General features: G+C 41.7%; 1 protein-coding gene across 1 annotated transcript in view; it reads left to right on the forward strand.

Moving 5' to 3' along the window:
* The window catches only part of Snd1 (staphylococcal nuclease and tudor domain containing 1), a 401,581-nt gene that overhangs the window by 218,930 nt on the left and 165,631 nt on the right, over positions 1 to 17,020 (forward strand). The window contains exons 13-14 of the mRNA XM_038320023.2: positions 2,680 to 2,790; positions 16,268 to 16,340. Coding sequence (XP_038175951.1) covers positions 2,680 to 2,790; positions 16,268 to 16,340 — 184 coding nt within the window. The remainder of the gene's footprint in view (positions 1 to 2,679; positions 2,791 to 16,267; positions 16,341 to 17,020) is intronic.

The raw sequence follows: 17,020 nt of genomic DNA on the forward strand, positions 1-17,020 counted from the left end.
ACAAAATGACTAGGAGATTTTCTTATGCTTTCAAGAGCTTGAGAAGGAGGGAGGGGAGGTATGGGTGGAGGGGAGGGGAGGGAAGGGGGAGGAGGAGGGGAGGGAGGGGGGAGGAGGAGGGAAGGAGATGGAAATTTTTAAATATAAAAAAAAGAGTATTTCAATTTTCTGGATGTTTTAAAACAAACTAACTTGCTAATTTTTTTCCACTTTAAAGATGTCTTTTTTTTATTCTAAATAAGTTAATTCATTTATATATCACTCTCCACCTTGTGCCCAGGGCTGTGCTGGAAAGTGGGGTGTAAAGCAAGAAAGCCAGGAGCCCTGCACACTCATAACAAATACCTTGTTTGTAAAGGCAGACAGACAGAGAGACAGACAACTAATAGTTATACTGTTACTGCATGATACTTGCTGATGCTTTCTCACCAAGACGAAATGCGTGTGACTGTCACATGCCTGGAATGTAGTAAATACTCAGTAATGAGATTGTTATTATTTCCTGTGTTTTTACTCTTCTATTGCTTAGCACTGGCAACTGTTCCTTCAGGGAAAATCTGTAATTAGGAAAAGAAGCTAAAAGCTGCTGAGCTTTAGCGGGAGGGAGAAGGAAAGTAGTGGGCAGGGTGTGGAGTGAATTGGGAATCTCTATGTTCTCTGGAAGTTGTGTGACAGGCTTAAATTGGTTCGTAAACATTTGCTAATGGATGTGGAGGGCAAGGATGATAAGTAGGGAAGAGCTGAACACACTGTCTCTGTTGGCCCGCCAGGTACTCAGTAATTCTGGGGATGAATATGAGTGTATTAATGAAACTGGATCATGAGATATTTACACTCTTTTTGCTTAGTATTCTCCAGATTTTCATATTGAAACCTGTTTTCATGAAAATTTCCTTGCTTGCTCTGCCATTCCAGCTTTTTCCTCTAGACCTTATGCATCGACTGTAAAATGTCAGTGCTCAGTAATTTAAAATGCAGTAACAAACATTTCTTTATTCTCTTGGCATTTAAAATCACCAAGACATTATAACCTGTCAAAAGTAGAGTTGTCTTGCAAGCCACTCCCTGGCCGTCTAGCTTGGTGGCTCTTTGGTGGGTATAGCCACTCTCCTGCCCTAGTAGGACTCCTTGGTGACAACCGTAGTTAAAATTTTCACCATGAATCAACATCTCCATCTGCTGATTTGGGGCTGTTGCTTTCTCCATGGTGCCAAACACAGCTCTGTGATAATGACAGCGTTTGCCAGCACGCTTATGCAGTGACTCAGGAGACAGGGTGGCCAGCAGAGCAGCCTCTTTGTGGGTGTGGATCTTCAGAAGTGCTAATTCCATGGCGGCTTGGAGATATTAATATCGTGCTGGCAGTAGATAAACAGGCAGCAGAGGGGCATATAATGAGAACAGAATCAGCCACAGCATCTTTTCCTCCTTACTTTACCATCATATTTTGTGCTGCTTCATTGAAAAGTCTGTTCTCCTAGGTTTAGATGAATAGAATCCCTCCGTGGTTTAGACATGTAGTTACAGCTTAGTCGAGCTGCCACTTTCTGAGGATCACCAGTGTGTTAAGAGTTAACTACATTATCAAACAGCACTAAATCATAGCATATGGCACAGTAGCCTATTGCTTACTGTACCCTCTCCCCAAAGGGCAGCGAACCAGATGGTGTGATGGGGCCTTTGGTGTAATTATGACAGACACACAAAAAAAGACATAACCACCACTCTCCAGCAATAATATCATTTCTCTTTCTTTCAAACGTTTGGTTTTGTCAACTTTTTTTAAATTTGCTTTTATTTATTTGTTTGCTTGCATTTGCTTCTTGCTATCAAAGTTCTCTTTCGAGGTTGGGGAGAAGCCATGCATAAGAGCTTCATTAGTCATTTGAGGGCCATTCTCCATGCACTGGTCTCAGGATAGTCGCTGCGTACCATCTTTAAAGGAGCATGTCTCATTCTGTAGTGGGCAGTGTGTGTAAGAATCACTTGAAGTTGGATTCTCATCTGAAGTCTGTCTTCAGTTGGAATGTTGTTCCAAAACTTGTTACCTCAGGTTTTAGTCCTCTTTTATTTTTCTTTTGTTCCCTGCTTTGTTTTCTTCTACCAGAATGCCTGTTTTCTGTCTTTCCCTCTCCCCAGTTCATTTCTGGCTCTTCTCCAAGCCTTCTTAAGGTGGAAGATCTACTGTTGGGAGCTGTGAGAAGAGAAACGTGTTGAGTATCGTGTTCCACCAATGTTTCTAACACTGTAGAATTACAACTAGGCATTCTAGCTTTTCGTATAGTCTGCGAAGGAGACTGAGAAATGTAGGTCATGCTTGTATGTGCTCATTTTTTATCTTGTGTGCCTGATATTTTAGAGCAGATTTCTTGAGGGTAGTGACTTGTTTATAACATTCTGTAAATAGCCCAGCCTAATGTGGGCTTCGTACAAATAGTTTCTGCTGGTTTTGTATGGATTGATGTAGATATGATGCTACTAACAAGAAAATTACTGAGGCTGTGTATCTTTGTTCTGTTCTATTTGGATTCCAGCTTTAACAGTGCACTGGTCCAACCATGCTCTGCCTCTTCCCTCCCCTGCCAGAATGCCTTGCGACCTCCAGGTGCTATTACTGTTTCTGTTCATTGAGCCTCATGTGCAACCCCAGTGTTAACTGATCTCTCTTTTCTGTCGCAGAAACATTGCTGAGGCTCTTGTCAGCAAAGGCCTAGCCACAGTGATCAGATACCGGCAGGATGATGATCAGAGGTCCTCACACTATGATGAGCTGCTGGCTGCAGAGGCCAGGTAAGTTGAGAACTTACTAAACATACTGATAGCACCACTTTTTTCTGTGTCACTCTTGTTGCCTGAGCCTGAGCAGAATAGATTGGAAATATTATGCAGGTAGAGCTTGAATTATTTCTATGTTAGAATTTTCGCCAGTGGAAAACAAGAAAGGCATTGGTTAAACATAGGCCTCCATTCCTGTGAATCAGTAGCATGTCAAACATGGCCACCCTGGGTTGGGATTATAAAAGGAAGGAAGCCTGGATGTGAGTGAGCACATCATGTCTGATAATCATATGGTGATCATCGCCATTCCTGGGACTATCAGAGAAACCTGACTTACGCGTGCAATACGTTTGGCTCTGTTCTTTCCTTCAGAGGCCTCCCCTCCCTTCCTCTCCCATTTATCACCTCTGAACCTTTTGTCATGTACAAAGGAAATGAAAACATTTATTAGGAAATGAGTTTTGGTTTCAAACACTTCTGAGGGCTGGCAGGAAAGCATTTGAGAGGCCCTATGACATTTTCCTTTTGTCCTTCATCCCTATGGCTGGTTACCCCCAAGGAGAAGCACAGTGCTCAGCTGGGTTTCTTGCCATGACATTCCTCAAGGCTCCTACTCTTAGAGACTTTAGTCAATGGTGCTGGTAGCTCTGTGGTCTTCATCAAAAACTGAACTTCTTCTGCTCAACTGATATGGATACCTCAGGAATCTGTTTAGACTCCACAAAATATCTCCATTGTATCAGAGTGATTTGCATGGATTTACCTCACTCAATAGTTTTTCCATGGCCTGCAGGGCCTGTTAGTTAAGAAGTTTGGTCATTGTGAGATCATGTGTTCTGTTAGAGAAGCCTTGAGTTGGGCACATAGTACCTAATTTTGGTTTCACACCTTGCCATTGAGATTATTTCTCTTGTTCTTGTTCTCATATCCTACATTTATGCTATGTCACATCCTGATAGAGTGTCATACAGAATGTCAGTGGAGAAGTCAACCTGTTGTGTCACTTCTGATTCTTCTGGGCTTTTCTCCATTGTCCCGCCTAGACATGAATTTTTCCATATCTTTGGAATGATGTTCACTAGTAACATTTAAAAATAAGGCTCACTGTGCCTAATAACTTGGTAGGGTGAGGCAAGAGAATTCTGAGTTCTAGTCTGGGCTTCACAGCAAGTTCCAGGCCGTTTTTGGCTATATATAGATTCTGTCTCAAGTAATAATAATATAGTAACAAAATGTGGTATAGATTCATAATGGGTGTTTCCCAAAGATAGGTGTTCTTCCGTCTCTCTGCTGTTATACGAATATAGTATGCTCAAAAACACCGTGATAGGAAATACGGATACACTAAATATTATATAGACCCTTCAGGAAATAGACCTTCACCAAGCTGGTGGAATTCATGGGGTGGGTTGATGGGCAGCTTGGCCATTTTGATCTGATAGTAACTTGAAGAGCAAGTAAGGCGTTAACAGTGTAAGGACCACTTACATAACAATGGGATATATGACCATATTTCTAGCTCTGGGTTCACCGTGTTTCAAGTGAACACCTAATTCTAATTGGCAGGCCGGCATGGAAATAATCTGCAAAGGAGCTCAGGAAAGGGAGGCCAGAGTCAGCTTTTATTACACTGTTAGAAATAGCCTCAGTGTTGTTTAATGATTATACACATATAAGGAAATTTGGGGGAGATTTAGGTTTTAAGAAGCAAACAAGCCTTTTTAGTGCAGATTTTGTGCTGAAGTAATGTAACAAGATGCTTGCTTGCTAAAGCAGCGAACTACCTAGGGATAATTGTGTTGAGCCATTCCTTTCAGACTGATGGTGGAAAAATTGGCTTCTAAGCCCTTGCACTGTTGCAGGTTGAGTAAATGCAGAAAGATTAACCACTTCCCCAAGGCCGGGAGGCATTGCCTGAAGGCAGTACAGGCCCCATAAAGGATTAGTACCAGCAACCAAGATGAGCTGAAGTGGTTTTTCTTTAGTGTCCCATTGTCAGTGATCCCTAGGAAGATGGCCCAAGGCCATCTCCTAAGATGCTAACCCCCAGCCAGGTGAGAGTCAAGAAAGACCAAAATTCTCACTAAGTAGAGATTGGTGGTTTTGTCAACATTCAGAAAGATCTCTCAGCTGTGGACTTGTTTTCCAAACCACCTACCTGCAGACACTGTTTTGTTTCAGCTTACCTTCATTTAGTCCACCCTTCCTTCCCCATGACACCTCTCTACATCCCCATCCTTGCCTCTGCTTTATAACTCACAGCCCTTTGTACATGCTGCTTCTGTCCTGCATCCTGCCTGTCTATTGAATATTATCCAAGTTTAGGGCTGTTTCTCCCTAGATGGATTAGTTTCATGTTTCCAGTTGAACTCTGCTGTGTGATTTGGTGCTCTGTCGATTAGGTTTCTCTGCCTCTCAGCTTAGAGTCCTCTGCAGATCTCATTAGTGAGTTGTTTACTCCTTTTCTAGGCCATGAATAGAACCCCTCAACAAGAAATGCTCTGGTGATGACCCCAAGTCACTCCCAACATGGACTGTCTTTTGTTTATCATTCCTTCAGCCACCTTTTAATCTTCAGTGATGTGTACTGAACCAAGCCAAATTGAATTAATTTCCCTAGGAAAATTTCTTGAGCTACTACTATATCTAACACTTTAGCAAAGGCCAAATTAGTAACATCTGCTACATTCCTGTCAGTCATCCATTCTGAATCTCTTCAGGTTCCTACAAGATTGTCTTCGAACAGTGATGGCGATTGCCTCAGATTTCCTAGCCCCTAACCTTGCTTACCTGCTTTTTTTGGGTTATCGGCTGGTGGGATCGGCAATGACACAACATGCTCTTCCATTGACTTTGCTTTCCAGTGTACTGTTTGGCCATTAATCCTTTTAGAGAAACGTTGTAAGCTTTGGGAAAAGGGCAGCCTGTTAACTTCTCTGACTTCTCAGGTCAGCACAGCTGCCAGCCTAGGAGTTGATGAGCTTTCTCCTGGCTCTGCAGCTCCTACTTCCTCTGCAAGGGCTGGTGATCTGCCAGCCCTTCTCAGGTTATCTGATAGGAGTTCAAGGGGTAGGATTTATGCACTCACTGGAGTGCAGGTGAGAAGACGGGGAAGGATGGACCACACTGTCAGTCAGCCAGTTGCATTCCAGTGCACTGACTTGCTTGCTTGAAACAAGCTCTCTCTTCAGTTTGCTGACCCTTGCACAGCCTTTATTCAGCTGCTTGTCTGCTTATGGGCAACTTTCATTATATCTCAAATGCCTGGACCATCTAGAAGAAGCCACATTTCTTTGTTTAAAAAATAAATAAGACTGTTAATTCCCCAAAGGTTGCCTTCCTTTCTAGCTCAGGTGTCTGTCATCAGCCACCTCCTCCCTCTTTACCTTGTGTCCAGGCAAGATAAGGTTTTGGCATTTCCTGGGGGTACTCTTGGGCCTTGTTTCTCTCTTGGGTTCTAGTGAGAAGCTCTTGATTTTTGTCCCAGGGTTTGACAGCTCCAAATTGCTTGTCCTTGGAATTTTTTTACAAAAATAATTTAGGTGTACATGGCCCATGTTCACTGTGACACACCAGAATTTGTTTCCTTTTGGGGGACATCCCATAGACTCAGTTCTTCTCTGCATGGTTCTAATGTTTAACCTGTTGATTTACTCTGCTAGTCTAGACAAGGGTTTTTACACTTTAATCAGAGCACCTGATTATTGGAGGACATACCTATTATCTCCTTTTGAAGTATTTGCAAACCGTTCCCCCAAATCATTTTTCCTCAAAATGCTATTAAAATGTCACATATTCCATCCCCTGTATTTGTTGTAACACATTCAGTTTGATTTTGGAAAGACCAACATGCATTTTTCACCCCCATGGGAGACACCATTGCTGTGGACTTCTCTTTTTGACAGTGTAGAGCATAAGCTGGCTTCAGACTCCCTGAGGGCAGCCAGGAGTGGGGTGGGGGTCTGCTTTTTTCCATCTGTAGAGTGCTGGGTTTACAGACGTGGGCTACCACACCTACCTTTCCATGTGGGCTTTCACTGAACATGTTATTCATATTGAGGGCCAGCTGGTAAGGCCTGGAGTCAGATCAAAGCGTGGCTGCTGCCATGCTTTGGGTCTGTACAAATGGGGAATAACATCAATGTGTATTCTCTCTTCTGTAGCTAAATAGCCCTTTTTTCAGAGCTATAATATTTTAATGTGCTTGTAGGCCCAAAAATTGAGTGTCTTAAGTAGGAGGAATGGAAGTTCAGAGCCACCCTGTTATAAATAAAATAGTAAGACCCTGTTTCACAAAACAAACAAAGACAACCCTGCTATGTAGTCCTGAGTGACCTGGAACTCATTGTGTGAATGGACAGGCTGTTTTCAGATTCACACTGTTTCTTTCTCCCAAATGCTGGGGTTAAATGCATATACTATCATGCATAACTTGCAACCTAATATTTTAATTATTTCTGGAATCTGGCTTTATTCATTTAAGGTACTTTTTCATCTCAGATTTTGTGATTTCAAGGTCATGTGTATTACTGTTTCTTCATGGCACCCTATGAGCTTGGGAAACTGGTGCTGTCCTTAGTCTCTGACAGGCAAGCATAAACTTGCCCTTCCCTCTGCTGTGTGTGGCTTCCCCAAGAACTCATTTTTCTGAGTGAACAAACTCTCTTTAGAACAACAAAAGACAAGTGCTCTTGCCTCGCTGAGTTCTCTCACCAGTCTCCAAACCCCACAGGCCTCAGCCTCTTGCTTTTTTCCCCATGATTGGCAGAACTTCCCATTGTAGGCTTCTCTAGCTGAAACTCGGGGAAACCGTCAGAGTCTGATCAAGGCTGTATGCTTGTTGATGACTCTTCCTTTGCCAAGCCAATTTCAGTGGGCATTATTATGCGGTGTACTGCTCTCATCAGGTGACTCCTGGTGACTTAGGGGTTACGTAGATCTATCCAGTGTCCTCAAATTGATAGCCATCACTTAGTGAATGCATATTGCAAGTTTCCTGAAGTGTTTTCAGGGCCACAGGGAGAGAAATGCCCTTGTTCTACACATGCTCAGTCAAAGCTGCTCCCCTGCTGTTCTCACACAGAAGAAAGTTTCTATAAACTTTAAAAAAGTAGGAAAAGGTCATGCCTCTAAAACCAAATGGGAAAAAAAATGGTGCAGTCCTCCCTGCCTTATTTCAGCACGTCTCATATGTACACGATCCAGGGTCAGCATATTTCAGCACGTCTCATATGTACACGATCCAGGGTCAGCATCCTCGCCACAGAACCAAGACAAAATGGAGCCAGCAAGATGGCTCAGAGGACTAAAAACTCTGGCTGAGCAAGCTTGAAGACTTGGGTCAAATACCTGGAACCCAAAATTTAAAAGTCAGGGAGACATCTGCAATCCTAACACTTCTGCTTGAAATGGAAGATGGAATCAGGAGAATGGCCCAAAAGCCTTGGGCCATCGAGCCTGGAGTAGGCAGCTGTGCAACACAGAATCAGGAAACATCCTGCCTCAGGAACTCCCAAGAGTTGTCCTCTGATCCCCCTACACACACACACACACACACACACACACACACACAGATAGGTAGATAGACAGGTTAATAGGTAGGTAGATTAGATAAATGGATGGATGGACGAACAGATAGATGGATAGTAATGTAAACATCATGACAGTAAACAAAGTCAATGAACTTATATGTCAGATCTTAAGCTGAACAAGCAGCAAATTTTATCACCATAAAGCCCACAAGAAAATTAGTGTGGAAATTGAATGTATGTTCCTTGCAAATATTTGTGTATTTTAAAATGTTAGAGCTGTTATGTTCTATCACATGGTGTAGATTATGTGAATTAATCTAGACTCCAAGAAAACAGATATTGCCGTCAGGAAGAGTTGTTCTTCTCTGCTTTATCTTGCATGCAATGGGTTTACATTCATTTCTCCTCTTTAATCTTATTTTTTTTTCCTTTGAGTATATCCTGGGTCATCGGCATTGAGAATAATGGTAGAGAACAAAAACGAGAATAGATTCAAACCTTTGCAAAGCGTGTAATCTCTAAAGGATAGGCATTACATAATTTGAGTAACATCTCTAGATACTGCTATTTTTCCTATTTCTTTTTCGTTTTCACCTGTTTTCTTAGCCTTTCCTTTTCATCCTATTTATTATTAACAATGCTTGCCTTCATCTTTTTCTATCCCATCTCTCATTTTTATTAAATTTTCCCATGAGAGTGTCTCCTTGAAATTTTTCTTCTCTGTTCAGCCTCTGTTCTTACCTTCTCAATAGTTTAATGGTTCATCTTTAAATAAACCAAGATTTCTCACTTTGAATCTAATGGCCCCAACAAGTGAAAATTCTCTTTAAATAAAACTGGAACTACTGAACAGCTTTTACCAGAAGCTTTTCTCTTTCCTGATCATTCACCAGTCCCTATAACACCAAGATACTCTGGCTTTTAGCTTGGCATCATAGAACACAGAAGTAGAGGAATACTTGTCAGCTGTGTTATCTCATAGCAGAGCAGTTTGGAATCCAGAAAGGAGAGTGGCCTTTTTCTGAAACAGTCTTCTGGCTTCCTTTCTTTTTAACTCTGGAGGAGCTCTTTTCTCTTCACCCCTCACCCCCATTTTTGGATTGCAGCTTGGTGTTACAATCATGAGGTTGCTAATAGGCATCAGCACATGGTGTGGACTGGGGAGGGGTTCACTGTTGGAGTAGGGTAGATCAGCTATTGCAAGTGGGTGTGATAACAGGAAAATGCATTAAGCGAGCTGTGGTGGGGAAGTGATTTGAAGACACAGCTGAATGTGGGGAAATTTAGCTTTTTCCTTTCTTCAGAAAAGATGATGCACTCAACATCCAAATAGCAGTAATCAATCTGCATTTAAGGCAGCACAAATGGCCACTTCTGGAGAGCTGTATAATGCCTCCATTTTCAATGAGTTTTCTCCTTTAGGATATTAAGAGGATGTGTTCACTCTCTTCATCCTCTTTTCTTCCTTCCCCACCCCTGGTTCTGATGTAAGCTCTGAGAGCTCGCTGGTGACTGAGGGGCAGGGGGCTAAATTGGAGCCCTTTGCTTAGTATGCTCCCCTGGGTACCAGGTTTGTGGAGAGTTCTGCCAGTCACAGTCAGATACTAAGCTGCTAATGAGCACGTCTTACATAATATTTCCTGCAGTCATTAGTCTGTGCTGATTGTATTCCTTCAGAGGACATTGTTCCAGACTCGCCTTTCTGACCATCTGATCACAGTCACCATTTCCCAGTGCGTGCAGCTGGCCTCTTCAGAGCAGCTTGTCCGTTGTTTGCCTTCATGTTGTCCTTTTAGCTGAGTTCTTGGTCCTTCCAGAGAACATTGACACATTTGAAGATCATCATATGATGAATACAATTTTAATCTGAAATAAACTGTAACGGTGAAGTGATAACGGATTGAGAAACACCACTGTAAACAATTCCTGACCACTGTAAAGCAAATCCCATTATGTGACCTTTTATGGCAGATTTAGTCTTCATTACTTTAGCAATTGTAACCATGGTTATAAGCAAAGAGAACAAGGCATGGAGCAGACAAGCTTTAATTTCTCTGCATGCTTGACTCTTTCTACTCCTTACTTCTGATCTCTTTCATATGCAGTTTCGGGCTCCTTACTCCTGTTGCTTCTGAGTAGCCTCCCCCAGGTTATCTCACCTGCGTGAGGTAATCAGCTGATGCCTGCTTGATTCCGCTCCTCTGCAGTGCTAGGTGCATAGTGCTTCTGAGAGCTGAGCTTGTATTAGGTATATCTCTAGCCTACTTGGTTATAGTCCTTGAAAAAAAATCTTAGAAGGGTGATAATTTGAATAATTAAACACTGATCAATCAATGCACAGTATTTTATAGCTGCCTGTGAGTTCTTCATAGCTTTCTTTTATTTGCTTGCTTCTTTGCATCTCAATTTCTAGTAACCTCCTCATGCATTTCTATTTTATCTTAAGCTGCCTCTGTTCCCCCTCCTGCTTTGGACCCAGAAATTGAGAAGGATTACTTCCTATTCCTCCTGTTTCTGCATTGAGTTCAGAGAGCTGACCCTCCAGAGAATACCAGCAGGTTCAAGTCAGCATAGCAGGGAAAGCATTTTCTAAAATGTGTTGCTTTTCACTCAAGTCAAAAGACACATTACATTTTGATACAATAACTGGGCTTGTGAGATGGCTAGTGGAGAAGGATGCTTGCTGGACTTACGTGGTAGAAAGAGGGAACAGAACTGGCTTTCAATCCCCCTGCATAATAAATAAGTAGATGTGATTTTTTTCAGAAGTAATATAAAACTTCTATAACTGCCTTTTGTCTGTTAAACAATATACTTTATCAAGTTTATTGTGATGAATGCAAGAAAATCACAATGTGTAGGTTATTTAGATGAATAAGTAAATAGTTTTCTAAAGCAAAGATACATTTAAGGAGTGAACTGCATGTAAAAGTCACTCTAATCTAAGAGCATCCACCATTAGTGTTCACAGAAGCTAGTGTGTTCTGTCCGCTTTCCTTTGGGAAAGGGAGGTGCAAAAGATAAATCACTTCTTCCTCACTCTATGACATAGCAGTGGTTTTATGCCTCTGAATTTATATTAGGATATAATTCACAAACTGTCCACCAGTTTACTTAAAAGTTATTCCTTGTGGCATTATTTATAATAATGCAAGTAATCTATTCATAAAAATATCTAACAATAGAGGATTGTTTAATTCTGAATCATGGATCCATGAGATGGATTTATTGTAGAACCATTAAAAATGAAGAAATCAGTGACTTGGAGAAGTGTTCATTTACCCATTTGTTATGGAAATAAAAAAACCTATGTGCCCACAAAACTTATCCACAGTGGTACCATTTTTTTTAAATATAAATGGGAGATATGTGTGTTTTATCTCTCAGAAGACATTAGAATAGAATTATGTGTTGTTTCCCTTTTTTTGATGGATTTTGTAATCAGGACAGCAAAAACTATAAAGCAGTGTCACTCAGGCAGTAATCTGCTTTCTGAGCCTTTGTGATTCCTTGATGACCACGTATTTCTACCTAGCACTAATACTCCTTTGGTCCTAATCTGAGACCAGTAGCATTTGCATATCTTTAGCAACTGTGACCATCCCTCTGCATGAGCTCATAATCCTTCCTTTCCCTCTTTCCTCTCTGCAGTCTGGCTGTCATGCCTCACACAGCAGCATGCGCCTTCATTTCTCTCCTGTGACCCAGAGTCATAATATCTACTGACTCATTAGTCCACCCGCCTCCCTAGACCGTAGGACTCAATTTCCTCATTTCCAGTTTGTGTGCTCTCCATCTTTTCTGTCTTTCTTATCAGTAATGCTCATTTTGTCGAAAATGCAGCTGCATAATCTTAGAGGTGTGCCCCCCCGTACACACAAACACACCTGTCATTCTGCACCTGTGCCTGCTGTATGCCTCATTTCTGAATCGCAGAATCCTATTGCTTCCTTGGCTACCAAGGCCAAATGGGTTTTTGTGACTATGTTTCAAGAATCTTTGTTTAGTTCATGCTGAAATGCTGTATCAGTGTGGCTCAACACCGTGAGAGGTGTAGGAGGGTTAACACTCTTTGTTCTAATTTGTAACCTCTTTGGTGAGATTATTTTTACTTCTTCTGAGTCATTTATCATTAAAATCGACCCTGTCTCGAAAAACAAAAAAAAAAAAAAAAAATCGGGTCATTCCGTTCATTGTTTACAGTGGTCAGAGTTCTGGGAGGGGGCGCATGTGAGGAGATGGGGTTCTGTGTTCTGCCTGGAGCATGAATCATGACACCACATCCACAGCAGCCAGCAGTCCTCAAATAGTTGCCCTTCAGTAACTTTGGCATGATCCATGTCTGTAATTTGAAGAATTTTCAACATTCTACAAAAACATTTATTGCCAGGCTGTGGTTGTACATGACTTTAATCCCAGCACTTGGGAGGTAGACGCAGGCGGGTCTCTGAGTTCATGGCCAGCCTAGTCTAGAGAGCAAAAGCCAGGACAGCAAGGGTACACAAAGAAACAAACAAACAAACAAACAAAAACCACCTATTTACTTGTTCAGGTTTACTAGGCACACTTTAACTGAACTATATGGCCTTGTGTTTTTGTAATAATGAAAATACAAATCTGTGTTAAGTTCTATAACAAACATTAAGGACATTATCCTAACTAGCCCTCAAAGGGCCTGAAGTTTAGCTGTAGGAAGGAAAACTAGAACAGGAAGTAATGCAGATTTGTTTTTTGCCAGTTACAGCTCCATACTAAACTTACATGTGTGCATATGCACACACAGTATTTGTGTATATAATTTCACCGCCATTTCAGAGTTCATAGAACCTATCTGACCGGGCTGGAGAGATGGCTCAGAGGTTAAGAGCACTGACTGCTCTTCGAGAGGTCCTGACTTCAACTCCCAGTAACCACATGGTGGCTCACAACCATCTGTAATGAGATCTGGTGCCCTCTTCTGCCCCACAGCAGACATGTAGACAGAATACTATATACATAATTAATAAATAAATCTCTAAAAAAAAAGAAACTACCTGACCTCCAAACTCAGCTTTAGCTTTAGAATTACTGATGTAGCAGCTTTTTTATTTTTTTTAAAACAGGATGTTTTTGTTTGCTCTTGTTATTTGTAGCATAGTTTCATGTGACCTAGACTGGCCTCAAACTTACTGCATAGCCAAGGATGGCTTTGGTCTCCTAATCTCCTGCTGCCCTCTCCCAAATGTTAGAACATCTTACTTAGCTGTGGTATTTGTTTTTGAGACTGATTACTGATAAATGACCATTCTTATTTTTTATTGATTTTTTTCCAGTTTATTTATTTTTTATTAAAAATTGCCATCTCCTTCCCTCCCCTCCCCTCCACCCATACCCCCACTTCCTCCCTCTCCAGGCCAAAGAGCCATCAGGGTTCTCTACACTATGTTGAGTTTTTTATTGATTTTTATGTCTATTTATATGTATGTACACATGAATGGGTTGCCTTTGTTTGGGATCTAAGTAGCCGAGTGAATTGATTCTTTCTAGGTCTGTAGCAACAGGTTTGTTTTCTTCACTGACTAAAAGATTTAAATGAAGGAAAGAAGTATTAAGAGAAATTTTGGGTTGTTCCAACTGACCTACCATATAATATAGAGGAAGTCAGGTACCCGCTATCGGGTTCTTAGTCTCTTTAATGAAAAAAATTAAAAAGATACTGAAACAGAAGTACAAGAATTTACTAAGGTTTAAAAGAAAGCACACGCCTAATAGGAAAACTAATTTTTTGGCTGCCCAGAGGAGGTGCGTGGAAAAGATAAGCCCAAGAGGTCTGCCCAGTGGCAGGGATTGGAGCTTTACAAAAAGAATAAAAAAGCCCAAAGTATGAGGAATTCCAAAGCATATGTAGGCTCTGGCCAGCATCCAAAAGAAGAAGAAAAGAAAAAGAAATAGTTAAGTCCTTCTGAGTCAGGACTCAGTAGGGCAGATAAACCCTGCCAACCCCCTTGGCAGCTCCTAGGGACTGCACTAGGACATGGGAATACTAGAAAGAAAAAGTACTGCATCTTAAGGTGAACTTGCCTCTCTTTGGGGTGGTTCCCCAACCAGGTCCTTGACCTGCTTGACTGCACTAAGTTTCATGGAAGGAGAAAAAACATATCTCCTGGAGGAAGATCCCATTCCCTTCTGTAACATGATGGCCAACCTGGGTTCTATTCCCTGGATCCACTTGGTGGGTGAAAAACCTATTCCCCAAGTTGCCCTTTAACCTCTGAAGGTATACATACGCATGCTCACACAAACATGTTAAATACATAAGCATAATTTTTTAAAATAGGTATGTATTGCCGGGCGGTGGTGGCGCACGCCTTTAATCCCAGCACTCGGGAGGCAGAGGCAGGTGGATCTCTGTGAGTTTGAGACCAGCCTGGTCTACAAGAGCTAGTTCCAGGACAGGCTCCAAAGCCACAGAGAAACCCTGTCTCGAAAAACCAAAAAAAAAAAAAAAAAAAAAAAAAGGTATGTATTCACCCCAGAGAGGGAGGTAGCCACAAATCATAGAATGTTACATAAGTCTGTCTTGATGAACCCGTGAGCTTATTGAGGTTATTTACAGGAACCATGGCAAAAACATCTATACCACCATTAATTCCCCCTATGCAAACTTAGAGATACTTTACCAGCTCATTTACAGGAAGCTGTACCACTCACTTACAAGAAGCTATTCCTCTCACCGGCGCTATTCCTACCAACATGCTTACAGGTAGCTGTTCCACTCACTCACAGGAAGCTATGCCACTCATGGGTCCTGTACTATTCACTTACAAGAAGCTATACCACTTAAGAATCTCCCTCAGAAACTGTTCACTGTTGGAAGCATCCACACACAAAAATGGAAAGCTTCATTCTGTTCTTTTTGAGAAACATTTCAAGTCAGTTGAGTGAGTGACAGATTACCTGGTATGGCTTACTGAATTGTCAAAGCACCAGCTACAGGTAAGAAGTGTGGCCATTCTAGGTGTTGCTGAGCAGTGCCTCCCTGATTTGGTTTGTTGAGGTTAGGTTAACGAGGTGTGACCCCGAGAATAACCTCTTTAGAGAAGCATTGGTACCGTTTATGTGCAGACCCGAGGAGGAAGTGTAACCAAGTGTACATACACAGTGCTGATCCTGCTCTAGCAACTTTCTCCATGCTTGCTTTAGAACCTAGAAACCCTACTAAGGCTAGAGTAGGGATCCCAGAACCTTTACTATACTTAGGTCTGTAGCTAACAGTACACACATGGGCCTTCTCTAGTAGTGTAAGGGCCTAATGACTTAACCAACCATCTTTACATTGTGACTTTCTGTGTTCACCAGTAACCATGTCTAGAAGTGCTGGGTAGTTAAGAGGTGGAAGGTGGGTACCAACCACCCATGGTCAGATTTGTGAAATCTGCTGTTACCACCCACAACTAATTAGAATGATGCTTAATATCAGTTATATAGTCCTCGCTAATTTTTGCCTTTTCTGTACAGTATTGCTTCATTCCAGGCAACTTATCTTTTTTACCTAGAGGAACTTATTTCCATTAGAATTGGGACACTAGCTACATATTTTACATTTAAAATGTTTCATGTGATTAAGCACTGAAACATTATTACTTGTGCTTCTTAAGAGTGTGCACTTCCTACTGATTGTTTCTTTGTGCCCAGAACAATGCCTTTAATTTGGGAACAAGTAAGGGAGCTCTCTGATTACCAGGCATTGCTAGCTAAAACTGGCAGCCAAGTTCTGGTAACTGGGCTGGTGAGAAGAGCAGCTTCCACTGTCTCTGTCAGTGACTGCTCCTCCCAGGCTGGCTGCTCAGCAGTGTATACCGGGTTTGTATAGTGGCACATCGTATGTCAACAGTCCCTGTTCCTTTCCCCCTCCCATACCCCTGACTCTTTCTGGTGTGGTTTTTATCCTAATGGATTTTTCTCTTCTTCCCTTACAGAGCTATTAAGAATGGCAAAGGATTGCACAGCAAGAAGGAAGTGCCCATCCACCGAGTTGCTGACATTTCTGGGGTGAGTTGTGCCCTTGAATCCAGCTGCGGCCTCAGAGCCTCCAAGAGCCTGTGTGCTTCTTATTCACTGAAGGACTCCACTTATGTGCTTTCTGTAGCTCTGCTTTTCAAGCCCTAAATGTGATCCCCACCCCCACTCGTGTTTGTATACCAATTCTGGTTTACATTATGGAAAAGGATAATTTTAAACCTCCATTCTATTTATTCACCTGAGCTGTCTCTATGTTGCTTGTAGTCTTTAACTGTTGTGCGTTTAGACGATACTTTATACTTCCCTGTCATATTGAAGTAAAATTAGCTCCTTTTTATAACGTATTCTGTGAATGAGAATTCTTCATGATAAAAGGTCAAGTGTAGGTTATGAGAGAAAGTATAAGAATTACTTGTGACTTCTTAATGAGGTTTTTTTCACTACTTGCCTGTCAGGTGGACAGAACAGGGGACCATGTGACTGTGCTAAGAGATAATAAATACAGAAATACAGAGTCGGTGAAGAACACTTCTGAACCCCAGCAGGCTATATTCCTAGCAGTGTTTTGCCGTGAAGACTTACCCATGCCTGTTTTAAGATCTCTTCTGACTGAGCAGTGCCCTGCTTGTTAAGAGGGCTTTTCCTACAGATACTTAGTGAGTGCCTACTACGCGTGGAAACTGCTGTAGGCATTGTGAATCTAACAGTGA

Source organism: Arvicola amphibius, chromosome 2, assembly GCF_903992535.2.
Source record: "Arvicola amphibius chromosome 2, mArvAmp1.2, whole genome shotgun sequence".
Taxonomy (NCBI): Eukaryota; Metazoa; Chordata; class Mammalia; order Rodentia; family Cricetidae; genus Arvicola; species Arvicola amphibius.